General features: G+C 48.8%; 1 protein-coding gene across 1 annotated transcript in view; it reads right to left on the bottom strand.

Annotated features, from left to right (window-relative positions):
- HEPHL1 (hephaestin like 1) overlaps positions 1-12642 on the bottom strand; it is a 55511-nt gene that overhangs the window by 21796 nt on the left and 21073 nt on the right. The window contains exons 8-10 of the mRNA XM_048494266.1: positions 11866-11997; positions 9298-9509; positions 8285-8435 (exon numbers count right to left, since the gene is read on the bottom strand). Coding sequence (XP_048350223.1) covers positions 8285-8435; positions 9298-9509; positions 11866-11997 — 495 coding nt within the window. The remainder of the gene's footprint in view (positions 1-8284; positions 8436-9297; positions 9510-11865; positions 11998-12642) is intronic.

Here is a 12642-nt window from a genome sequence, read left to right as displayed (position 1 = left end):
GGATTCAAACTGTGGCGTAGCGCCAAAGGGGCTGGGCGGGGCATGACAGGGGCGTGGCTGGGCATTCCGGGGGCGGGGCATTCCTGGGTGGGGCTGTGGCAAGGCCGCAGCCGCTGCGCCGGTCCTTGGGCGGGAAACGAATGCACGCAGGCGCAGGCTGCCACGCACGCCAGTGCACCTCCTGCTAGACTGCTTCAAGTTCTGCGCGCTACTGCTGAGAGGAGGGGCGTAACTAAGACCAAAATCACGTGGCAAAATCACCAATTAGTAACCCCCTCTTGGCACACACAAATAATTAGTAACCTACTCTCGGGAACCTGTGAGAACCTGCTGGATCCCACCTCTGCCGCTTTCCCCAACTGCAAGGAGTCTCAAAGTGGCTCACAAACTGCTTCCCATTCTCTATCCACAACGGACACCTTGTGAGGTAGGTGGGCCTGAGAGAGTCCTGAGAGAACTGTGACTAGCCCCAAGGTTATCCAGCAGGCTTCATGTGTAGAAGTGGGAAAACAAACCTAGTGTAAAGATCTCAGCAGTGCTGATTCTCTTCACAGTCGTTTGGCCTTGACTGCATTCCTTGACTCGGGCGGCGGGCCAGAATCTGCGGCAACCACACTGTTAGAGGGCTTATCTCATAGAGCAAGATGAGGATTCCGTTCCCATGAGAATGGGGCTGGAGACACCGGGAGGGGGATGGGACAGGGGATGTTATAACCTGTAGTTTTAGCGGGAAGTCCCATTCCTGTCATGCCGTGTGTGTGAGCTTTCTAAGATGTCTGAATAAACGGTCTTTCAACCAAAAGCCTTTTAATTCTGCCTCGTTGGAATTCCTTACATTATGACAGGAATCACTTCTCATTACTCCTTGTAAATCAGTGGATCTCTGGTGTTTTACCATGCAGAGATTGAATATTCTTGAAACGGTGGAAGGCACGGTAGCCCCCATAGAGGGTTCCGAGCCTTCCCCTCTCCAGATTCTGAGGAACCAGTGGGAGAACGGTTCTCGCTGGTAACTCTCTCTCCGTCCTCGCCCCAGCACGCAGTCTTCCCTACTTCGTTGATGAGGGGATGCAGATGCGATCATGTGGAGTTGCATGAATCAAGCTTGGGGCGCTTGTCTATGGATCGGGTGCCTGTTGATCGGGATCTCTACCCGCTTCCCAATGGATTACAAAACCTCAAATGCAAACCAGTCTCTGAGGAAATGGGTCTGACTACGCCCATGCTGATACCCGGAGTCGCATTGAACGTATTCCTTGATTCGTGACTTCGATGATGCTCCCAAGGACCAGCAGTGCGATAGCATCAAGTTGACCGGGGCCCGCCCCAAATCCACAAACCCAAAACCGACTATGACGAGGTTTAAATCGGGTGATCGGGAGGGGTTTCCGCGTTGCCAGTTCTCAACCTGGACTTCCCAGTCCCTGGACCGAGCAGATGACAGGCTGGAGACGCTCCGCCAGGAGCCGTCTGGAGGGCTGGGAGGAGTTACCATCCCGAGAGGAGGAATCTGAAGAAGATCTGGCTCCTCATCCGATTTATTCCTCTCCCGCCCAAGGAAAGTTGGGACGCATGAAGTGGCCAGACTGCGGGATGCCAAAGAAGCATGGGATCGAGCACAGGCTCTGGGAGGAAGAGCTTAAAGCGTCTGCAAAGGGACCGTGAACGCTCTGCAAAGGGACCGTGAACAACACCGCAAAGATGTCCACCCGGAAGTTAAACCGGCCAAAGAGGATGCTTAGCAAACGGGCAGTATCAGCAGAATCTATCGATCCATGACAAAGTCCTGGTTCACTCCAAGATGGATCTGGAACGCCAGCGCCAAAGTATCAGGGGCCATCCAAACGCTAGAGTGAGTTGGACTGCGGCCATACAACGATGAACAAGCCAAACTGGATCGCGGAAAGAACGGCCTCTACATGCACATCATCAGGGATGCTTTAACACGCGAAAGAGAGGGAATTGGCCGCCTTGGAGCAGGAGCCAAAAGAGGCAGCGGGATACGATGGCGCCAACCCGCCAAGCACTCCAATTCGCCTCACCGCACTTCCCCAGCCGCGGGTCGGGTACTCGCAAGCGATCTACCGGGCGCATCCTCCTCGCCGCGACACTGCGCGCTGCCTCCTTTCGCAGGGACGACGGTGCAAGCGGTCCCGCCTCCGCCTCCTCAACCGGGCGGTAATTCCCTCAACCGTCCCTGCTCTCCCAGCCCTTCCGCCGCAATCCTTCAACCTCACGGGCTCCGAGCGGTGGGAGAGAGTGATATTACAGACCCCCCATTCCGCTCACGCTTTGACGTGTGGGACCGCCTTCTAAACTCCCCTCTACTTCATCCTGCAACTTTGATGCGCATATGGAGGAATTTGATGATTTGTATCGCTCTGAACGTGGAAAAAATACGGGACATAGGGTCGGTCTTGGATGGGGTGGCTGCTGAATGGTTTGTGACTCCTGGCTACGTAATTGGCACAAGCGTTGATGATAATTTCGCCGACCGGGTGGCTTGGATTTCTCTCCAAGCCTTTACGTGGTACGCTTCCAGGATCCGGATGCTGAAAACGAGGCCATTCGAACCATATAAACCTATCTCAGCAGGGCACCGCTCTTTGCCGAAGCTTCTGCCTGCGGAATTCTCCGTGCGGCGGCGTTACAGTAAACTTCCTCCCCGGGAACTGGCCTTGGAATGCATGAAATGTGAATACTTCTTCGAGGCTATGGATGTCAAACTTCGAGACTGTGATCTCATCCGCATCCCGCTGCACTCGGGCCGCTGAATGGGATCGCATCTGGGATCGCAAGTAGCGGCCCGCCTGGATTACGCTCGTGCCGGGGGATCAGCCCACACCGGGCTCGAAGTCTGCTGCCACGGCCACCCCAGCTACTCGCAAGTCCACTCCGGCCGTCTCAACCGAAACCACATCTGAATGCCGCCGCCGTTTGGGATTATGCCTTTATTGTGGTGGCTAACCTTGGCACATCTAGCTGCCAATTGCCCGAAAAAAAACAGAAACCCATCGCTCCCCGCCTCGCCAAGCAAGACCTTCCTCTTCGCTTTCAAACCCTCCATCGAAAGTCCCGTCCTCCCCCATCAGGTTCGTCCAAAGCTATCGAGGGGGATTTCGAGGAGGGGAAGTGGCGGTTTGTCTCTCTTCGCGCTTCATGGACATGTGGGTCCTACTCCAGATTCGGTGAGTGAAGGCAGCTACCATTACTATTCAAGCCTCTTTAGCCAACCCTGCTAAGCATACGCTGGCATCTTAGCCTCCGCCTGCTGATTCTGGCTGCTCCCACTGTTTAATGCGCCACAGGTGGCTGAGGAGCTTGGCTTGGACCGAATTCCCTAGTGAAGCCTATCCCTGCTTACTCAAAATGGGATGGCAGCCCACTCGAGCTGAAGGGCCGGCCCGATTCAAAACGCAACCCGTATTCTCCGCGCTGATCATTGGGAGAAGCTTAGTTTTATACTCGCTCCTGTTGCCAAACACTCCATTGTCTTGGGCATGCCATGGTTGTTATTACATGAGCCAAAAATAATATGGAAAGAGCGAATTCTAGAATTCACTGATCCCCCCTGTGGTGAGCACATGAAGTGGGGGGAGACCCCACCTCCAAATGACATTGAACCGCTGGCTTCCACAGCTTTGCACACATCAGTGACTTCTAATCCCACAGATATCCCACAAGCGTATCAAGATTTAGCCAGGGTATTTCAGGAACAAGAGTGCATCACTACCCCCCATAGGGATACCGATTGCAAAATTATACTTCAGCCCGAGCTCAACTACCCAAGGGTAGAATCTACCGCATGAGCTCCCACCAAGAGAAGGAACTCCGCGTCTTCTTAGATAAAAACCTAGCTCATGGTTTCATACGGCGAGCCACCAAACACACCCATGCCGCCCCTGTTCTGTTTGTAAAGAAAAAAGACGGTTCCTTGGGACTTTGTACTGATTACCGTGGATTAAATGCTGTCTCCATGTCCAATAAATACCCTTTGCCATTAATCAAAGATCTCTTAGATGCGCCTAGGCAAAGGCCGGATCTTTACTAAGTTGGATTTAAGAGAGGCTTATTACAGGGTCAGAATTGCAGAGGGCTACGAGCACTTTAACAGCCGCCTTTTAATACTCAAGTTTGGACAATATGAATACTTTTAATAATGCCATTCGGATTAGCTTGGAGCACCCGGAGCTTTTATGGCCTCTCATCAAATCTTAAGTTTTGCAAGATTTGTTATATAAGGGTTGTCGTGGTAATTTAGATGATGTTTTGATTTATTCACAAACTATGGAAGAGCATGAAACTCTTGTCCGGGAGGTATTGCAACGGTTACTTGACAACTCCCTTCTTCGCCAAATTGTCGTAAAATGCTGTTTTCATCAGGGGTCCCTCCATAGACTATTTGGGCTATCGGATCTCACCCGATGGTATTAAAATGCCTGATCCTGTAAAGATAGCAGAAGTCCTTCAATGGCCTGCTCTCCCCCCACCAACAGAAGGGAACTACAATCCTTCCTTGGTTTTGCTAACTTCTACCGTGATTTCATCCCCAATTTTGCTGAAATTGCGCTACCACTCACTGATCTCTCTTCACGCGACCAAAGGCAAAGATTCCCAGGCTGCTAAGCCCGGGGCTCCTCTCCCTTGGTCTCACATGGAAGTGTCAATCAGCATTCCAGCTGCTCTGAAATCAGCCTTCACTACCTCTGAACTCCATTCTGGTAAAACACTCCAGACCCCGACCTTCCTTTTCTCAGTGGAGTTCACGTGGATGCATCGGACAAGGCATGGCCAAGCGCAGCTCCCTCTTGCAGAGAAATAAAGATGGTAGACTTGTTCCGCAAGCTTACTGAATATCCAAAAAATTTTCTGGTCCTGAGCTCAACTGGACCGTGAGGGGGGATAAGGAGACTGTTGCTATCACAGGGTGGCTTCTATGCACTTGGCGCCACTGGCTTGAAGGGGCCAAACACCCTCTTCCAGGTTTGGTCGGATCTACAAGAACTTGGGTCACCTTATCCACCCCTCAAAATGTCCGGCAACTACGTTGGGCTATTGATTTTTTTTCCCGCTTCTCCTTCACAGTTCATTTTTTTTTCCTGGTAAAAACCAATAAACTGGCTGGATGCTGCTAAGTCTCTCGCCATTTCCCAGGGAGGGGTTGGTTCTTCATTTAGCGAGCATATCTCCACGCACTGCGGTCTCCTCCCAGCTGGGGCTTGGCTGTCACTCGCTTCTCAGACTCTCCGCCTATCCTCCCCCCCCTTCGCCTCGTTTCCCAGTATCGCCTCCCCCTTTCTGCGTGGAACTCCTCGAGGAGGCGTGGGCTCCGCTGAACTGCCAGCGAAGGGAAGGGGAGACTCCCCAGCTACGCTGAGGGTGGCGCTTTGGAAACGCGGGGGATGCTGGTACGTGCCTCCCCTCGGGCAAGCAGGTTCTCGCGAGCCTGCCATGATGCCCGCCGGTTGGCTGGACATCTTTGGCTTCCTAAAAACGCTGCATCTGGCCCTGCCAGCCAGTTCTGGTGGCGCCGCCATGCGTAAAGACATTGAGACTTATATCAAGCGGGGTGTACGGTTTGGCGCAGAGGCTAAATCCATTCGGAAAACCCCAAGTGGATCTCTTTGAAACCTTCTCCCTGTTGCCTCCGCCGCCCTGGGAGGTTATTTCGATGGATTTGGTATTACTGATTTGCACGGAAAGGTCAGGGAAACACAGTTTTATGGGTGGTGGTGGATCTGTTTTCCAAACAAGCACATTTCCCATGCACCACCATTCCTTCCGGCCTCCTAAATTGGCAACGGGCTGTTCATCCAGCATATCTATCGCTTCTACATTCCTCCCTCTCCAGCAGGTGGTGTCCGGACCGCGGGCCCCTAATTCATCTCTAAATTTTGGAAGGCTTTCCTGGACTTTGTTGGGAACCACCTCGGGAAGGAAGGTTGCCTCCTACCAATGCGCCTTCCAAAGTGGACGGTGGAATCAGAGAGGACCTAAACAGAACTCTAGAACAGTACTTACGCTTGTTACACTAACTACCATCAAGACAATTGGTGCGAAGTTGATCCCATTTGGCGGAATATCGCTAATTAACAACAACGCCGCTCATAGTAGTACACAAAAAAGACCCCCTTTGAAATTGTGGTCTGGTCACTTCCTTCCCACCACTGCCCCAGAACTGCCACGACTTTGAGGCGCTTACATCCTCCGGAGTTCAAGCAGTGGATTGTATCCCTGGCTGAAGGGGTGGAAGACGGTCCAGACTGCCTTGGCAGCAAGCCAAGGACTCACAGAAGTTTCGTAAGGATAAACATCGCTCTTGATTTCCTCTTTACGTGTTTGGGGCTTGGGTTTATTTGTCTACTAAAACCTTAGGAGACGCTCACAAGATATTCAAAACTTGGGCAAGAAATTACCGTTGGGGCCTTTTAGGATTACAAAAGTGATTAATGAAGTGCTACTGCTCGCTTTTAGAACTGCCTAACTCTTTCTTTAAGTGCCAATATCCATCCCGTCTTTTCATTTCCGAATTCTGCTCCAAGGAGGCTCCCGTTTCAGATGCTCAGCGCGACTCCTCGGGAGATTTACCCATGCCGACTATAATTGATGGCCACAAGCACTATGAAATTGATGCTATTCTGGACTCTCGCTTTATTAAATGCAATCGCTTGCAATATTTGGTTTCTTGGGTAGGAGTATCTCTTCCGGTCATAACAAATCAATAAGGTGTATTCGGAAAATATCGATGCCCCCTCCCTTATTTCTGCTTTTCATCGTGCCTTTCCACTGAAGCCGGGGAAGGTTTCTTCTTCTTAGGAGAGGCAGAATGTAAAAGAGATCTCTCAGCAGTGCTGATTCTCTTCACAGTCGTTTGGCCTTGACGGCTGCATTCGCTTGACTCGGGCTTTCAGGCGGGCTGGTAGAATCCTCGCGTGCAACTTCCCACACACTTGCTGTTAGGAAGGGCTTATCTCATAGAGCAAGATGAGGATTCCGTTCCCATGAGAATGGGGCTGGAGACACCGGGAGGGGGATGGGACAGGGGATGTTATAACCTGTAGTTTTAGCGGGAAGTCCCATTCCTGTCATGCCGTGTGTGTGAGCTTTCTAAGATGTCTGAATAAACGGTCTTTCAACCAAAAGCCTTTTAATTCTGCCTCGTTGGAATTCCTTACACCTAGTTCATCAGATTAGAGTCTGTTGCTCGTGTGGGGGAGTACAGAACCAAACCCGGTTCTCCAGATTAGAGTCCAGCACTCTCAGCCACTAAACCAGGGGTCTTCAAACTATGGCCCTCCAGATGTTCATAGACTACAATTCCCATGAGCCCTACCACTTGGCCATGCTGGCAGGGGCTGATGGGAATTGTAGTCCATGAACATCTGGAGGGCCATAGTTTGAAGACCCCTGCACTAAACCATTGTGGCTCTCTTCTGCCACTTTACTCGGGCATTTTGGCTGAGGGATTGGATAGGGATGGGATGGGGGACTCCCTCGAGATGTCCTGTACGCTCATTTTTAGGGATGGTTGGGTTGGGAGTTTTTACAGTGTTCTATAGTTTTAGGACTGCATTTTTGTACGGAGTTATTGTTATGTTGGAAAGAAGCTTTTTATGGGTTTTATTGTAACCCTTGCGGAAGGGTTGGACGGACTCGGACCTGCAGATCAAACCAGGTCTGTTCCACCACAATTTTACAGGCTCACTATAAATTATGTATTTTACAAAAATTACAATTTTGCAGGCTCGCTATAAATTATGCATTTAATGTAATTAAAACAACAAAAAGTGGTTAGGCTTGATGGGGAAATAAGTATTGGATATATTCCAATTTCTCCTCAAATTTACTTTTCTGAAACGCCCCTCCCTTCGGCCTGCAAATGGTATTCCTGAAGCAGTTTCTTCGCAGTTGGGACAATTTCTGGTTTCACAGCCCAGATAGGGTAAACAACTTTTTGAAGTGCTTCATTTGAGGGGATTGCAGAGAAGGGAGTAGCTTGCTGATTCTCTTGCAAATACCTGAATTAGCACTACACTAGAAACACTAAGGCTGCTTCCGCAAGTGCAGAATAATGCACTTTCAATCCACTTTCAATCCACTTTGCAGCTGGATTTGACTGTGCAGAATAGCAAGATCCACTTGCCAACAATTGTGAAAGTGGATTGCATTATTCTGCATATATGGAAGGGGCCTAAATTGGGAAGATCCGGCTCTGTCCTAATTCCTCCCCCCAGGATGGAAATCTCTACTGTAAACACCCTCTGGATCCCCCTCCCCCACCTACAGTGCATTTGGTTGGATTCCTGGAAATCCTCATCTTTCTTATCAACCTTAGATGGATCACCGGTAAATGTATCAATGTTTGTGTCAATATAGTGGCTCATATTCTCATCGAAGATGGTAAACAGCAGATAGAATTCTTTATCTATCCCTTTCTGTAAACAAACAAACAAAAAATATTCACGTGTTATTACATAGGTTTTGCTAATTTAAATAGGCGAGATAAGAATCCACTCACTGGTATCTTTATACATAGTACACACACACATATGTATGTGTGTGTGTATAAATATATTTCACACTTATAAATATATGTGTTTGTATAACTATATTTCATTTGATTTATGAGATGCCCTTCCCCTTATGGTCTCAGAGTGTCATACAACATTAGCACGTTAAAATACTAAACATACCGTAAAATGCATTAAAATCGGTACATTCTCGGCAGTACAGGCATCGTACAATCCAGTTAAAAGTAGGGTAATTAAATAAACTATCCCAAACTCACTCATTCATTCGTACTGGTCTCAGGAAAAAGGGACAGTGGAATGGGAAGGGAAGAGAACAAGGAGGGGGGGGGGGTGGAGGGGAGGCCAAACAGATGGAATATTGTTGCTATCCTCTACCATAAGCCTGGCAGAATAGGAGCAAGAGGAAGAACATCCCATTAAGTCACAACTGACTCATCATGGCCTTATTCATGGAGTGTCCCAGACAAGAGATAAGCAGAGGTAACCTGCCATTGCCTTCCTCTGCATAGCAACCCCAGTCTTCTTTGGTGGTCTCCCAACAACCCTGCTTAGCTTCCAAGCTCTTACAGGCTCAAACTAAACTGGACTATTCGGGCTGCTGGAGTAAAGAGAGAACTCCACCTTGAACTCCTCTGTTGGAAGGGCAAGATAACCATGTCAACACTAGATGGCTAAGCTATGCTCTTATCTAACAAGGCACTTCTTGTCATTAGATGATATAATGTTTCTGAGATACAACATCTTGAATACATGAACCAATCATTACCTGTTTCCCATCAGGCTCCAGGGTACCCTTCTTACAAATGAGTAGGGGCCCCACAAGGCCAGACTGGGTGTCCCTCACAGAATCAGTTGCTGAATAATATAGGTAAGTGAGACATGGTGGATCGCTGTCTGTTGGGCCAACGGTTTCTGGAACGTCCCACTCGTATATAAAGGTCTCACCGGGTTTAACATAGGCTCCTGGCTTCTCATAGCCTTAAAGCAAATGAAAAAATACTTATTACTAATTATTACGAATTACTTAGTTATTCCTAACGCTTGGTCTTAGCCAAAAGGCCGAGAAATTATGAGGGAAATTAGAACACGACTTCTCAACCAGGAGCAACAATATCTCCTAAGCTGAGCTAGGTCATCATGCTCCCTACTTTATTTTGGTATTATACCTAAACTGGGACAGATTGCCAAATATCTGTACCATCGAACCGAGCTCAGACAAAGGTGGGTTCTGACGAGAGCCGGATGTAATGTTTTTCCATCAGCTATGCAACAGGGAAGTTTGTGTAATGTACCCCAGTCAGACAGAGTCTGTACAAACTGCTCGACTTCTGTCGAAACTCTTGGAACACATTCTGTTCGTTTGCTCAAAATATTCTCTGTTTAGAGATAGTTGTTCTCTCTTATCCAAGAGACTAATGGTCCTTTAAGCTGTACTATCATGTGACTTCTGAACAGTGATGATTCTTTCACTCTGGAGAAGATTGCTCAGTTTTGTGACAGGACATAAGAGCATAAGAACTAGCCTGCTGGATCAGACCAGAGTCCATCTAGTCCAGCACTCTGCTACTCGCAGTGGCCCACCAGGTGCCTTTGGGAGCTCACATGCAGGATGTGAAAGCAATGGCCTTCTGCTTCTGCTGCTCCTGAGCACCTGGTCTGCTAAGGCATTTGCAATCTCAGATCAAGGAGGATCAAGATTGGTAGCCATAGATCGACTTCTCCATAAATCTGTCCAAGCCCTTTTAAAAGCTATCCAGGTTAGTGGCCGTCACCACCTCCTGTGGCAGCATATTCCAAACACCAATCACACGTTGCATGAAGAAGTGTTTCCTTTTATTAGTCCTGGCCTTATGAGACTTATTTTATGTGTCTATTGTATGATCAATCTATGCCAATAAAGGTTTTGTTTGTTTATTTTTTGTTATTACTAATGTGCTGATAACGTTCAAGAACAGCTATCAGAAAATACATGCTACCATGTGTGAACTGGGCTGAAACGGACTCATTTTTCCCCCTTGATGGTTTCCTGTTGATAGGTGTTGTTGGAAGTTCTAGTGAACTGTTCTGGAGTGTTTTTCAATTTTTTTAAAAAAACCCTGGATTTTAAACTTCTTTAGTCATGGGGCCTTTCCCCACTTAGGGTTTGTGGCACGCTCTTCTCAAGTCTCTCGCGCAGGGATTTCCGCCCTTGAGGGTAAAATCGTGTTCCCCACTGCACTTGCACTGATCAGGAAGAGTCACCCGTTTCTTCTAGCGAAGTCAGAAATGACGATGGCGCTGAGGGGATCGTGGAGAGTGTAGAGTCGGGCGGCTGCGTTGTCGCGCTCCCGGACCTAAATCGCAGGTGGAGCGCTTCGCTGGACCATGCGCTATTTGGGGACAGTCGCGCGCAGCAAACGGTAAGTGGGGAAAGGGCCATGATGTCATGGAAAACGAATGGAAAATTGTATTGAGTAAATGTACCAGCATTTTGTCAAAATGACTGCTCCCCTAAACATTTTCAAATGTTGAGTGAGCTGTGGGTGAATCAATGGTGCTGACAGTGTGGGACTTCATCACTCAGTCCTATGTAGAAACCTAAAGACTGGACCTCCAGCGGTAGCAGAAAGGGTCCTCAAGTCATAGCCAACTGATGGCGACCCTTCAGGCCTCTGTGTGGTGATCCGAGATCAGTGATGGCGAACCTTTTTGAGACCGAGTGCCCAAATTGCAACCCAAACTCCACTTATTTATCGCAAAGTGCCAACCCGGCAATTTAACCTGAATGCTGAGGTTTTAGTTTAGAAAAAAACAGTTGGCTCCCTCTTCCTGTGTCCCACCCGCTCGAGCAGGGGCCAGCCTGCTCAAGCCTCCAGCAAGTCCTGTGTGCACCGCTCTGTGCCTCTCTAGCATCTCTCCCTCCTCTGCGCCCCCCCCCCTCAGGCAGCAGCCACCTGAGCACAGGCACCGGGCCCGCCAGCCAAGTCCTCCCTGCTCACCACAGTGCGCGCACATTGTGCTCAGTGGCCCAGACCAGCCTAGATGTGTATGTGTGTTTGTGGGGGAGTGATTTTCCGCCCCCCACATGACGAACTCTGTGTGCGAGTGCCCACAGAGAGGGCTCCGAGTGCCACCTCTGGCACCCGTGCCATAGGTTCGCCATCACTGTCCTAGATAAAGACTAACTAGGGCCAACCCTGCTTAGCTTCCAGGATCTGACTAAATCGGGCTATCATGAGCCAATCAGGTCAGCGTAACTGGTTCTCTACAGGTCCAAAAAGAAATGTTCCTCAAGTGGCAGCATGACAATGGCTTAATAACAGGACTTTCATCAACAAATACTATCACAACTTGCCATCTGAATAAGGGAATCCTTCTGATGACTTGCCGAAGGCCACGCCATGTGGCATCATGCTGAAATCCCGGTCTGCCTTGTTGGCAAAAGTAACCAAAATTGTATCTCCAACCTCAGCTTTGATAACTGGGCCTGGAAAACAAGACGGCAGGAAATGCCAAATTAAAACAGCTGCCACAAAATCTCCTTCCTCACCGGCTCTGTTTGGCTAATTGAAGTTGGGCTTCAGAAGCTCTTATTATTAACATTTCAAAGGTTTTAAACAGACAACTCCTCTCCCCACTTCAAAACTGCTAATAGCACAGGGAACCCAATTTCGAGGAGTGACACAGAGCAGGAAGGATAACAATTTTCCATTTCAAATTGTTAGCTCAATATACTGCTTCAGGATTGATGGAGATTTAAATTTTGTCTCTTTGGGTCCTCCAACTGCAGGTTAATACACAAATGCTGCTCAGTAGAACAAAGATGTCCTCCATGACAAAAGACCTGGTAAAGGCTCAATTATCACTCCCCAAAGTACTACAGTTCCAGCCATAGGTTTACAGCCTCTCAGAGAACTAGGCCTTCTCATCACTGGGAATTACTCTGGTAGGGAAATATTCTCACAATGCATGTCTCTGTAGGAATGTTGTGTCTACAATTCCGCATGGGCCAAAAACAGCGGTGTGAAAACGGTGTGAAAATGGTGTAAAAGGGTTTAAAACAGTGTAAAAGGTTTTATACCATTTTCACACCACTGTTTTTGGCCCATGCAAAATCAGCCCAAGGCACAGG

The sequence above is a fragment of the Sphaerodactylus townsendi genome, linkage group LG04 (genome assembly GCF_021028975.2).
Source record: "Sphaerodactylus townsendi isolate TG3544 linkage group LG04, MPM_Stown_v2.3, whole genome shotgun sequence".
Lineage (NCBI taxonomy): Eukaryota > Metazoa > Chordata > Lepidosauria > Squamata > Sphaerodactylidae > Sphaerodactylus > Sphaerodactylus townsendi.
This window is presented reverse-complemented; position numbering and strand designations above follow the sequence as displayed.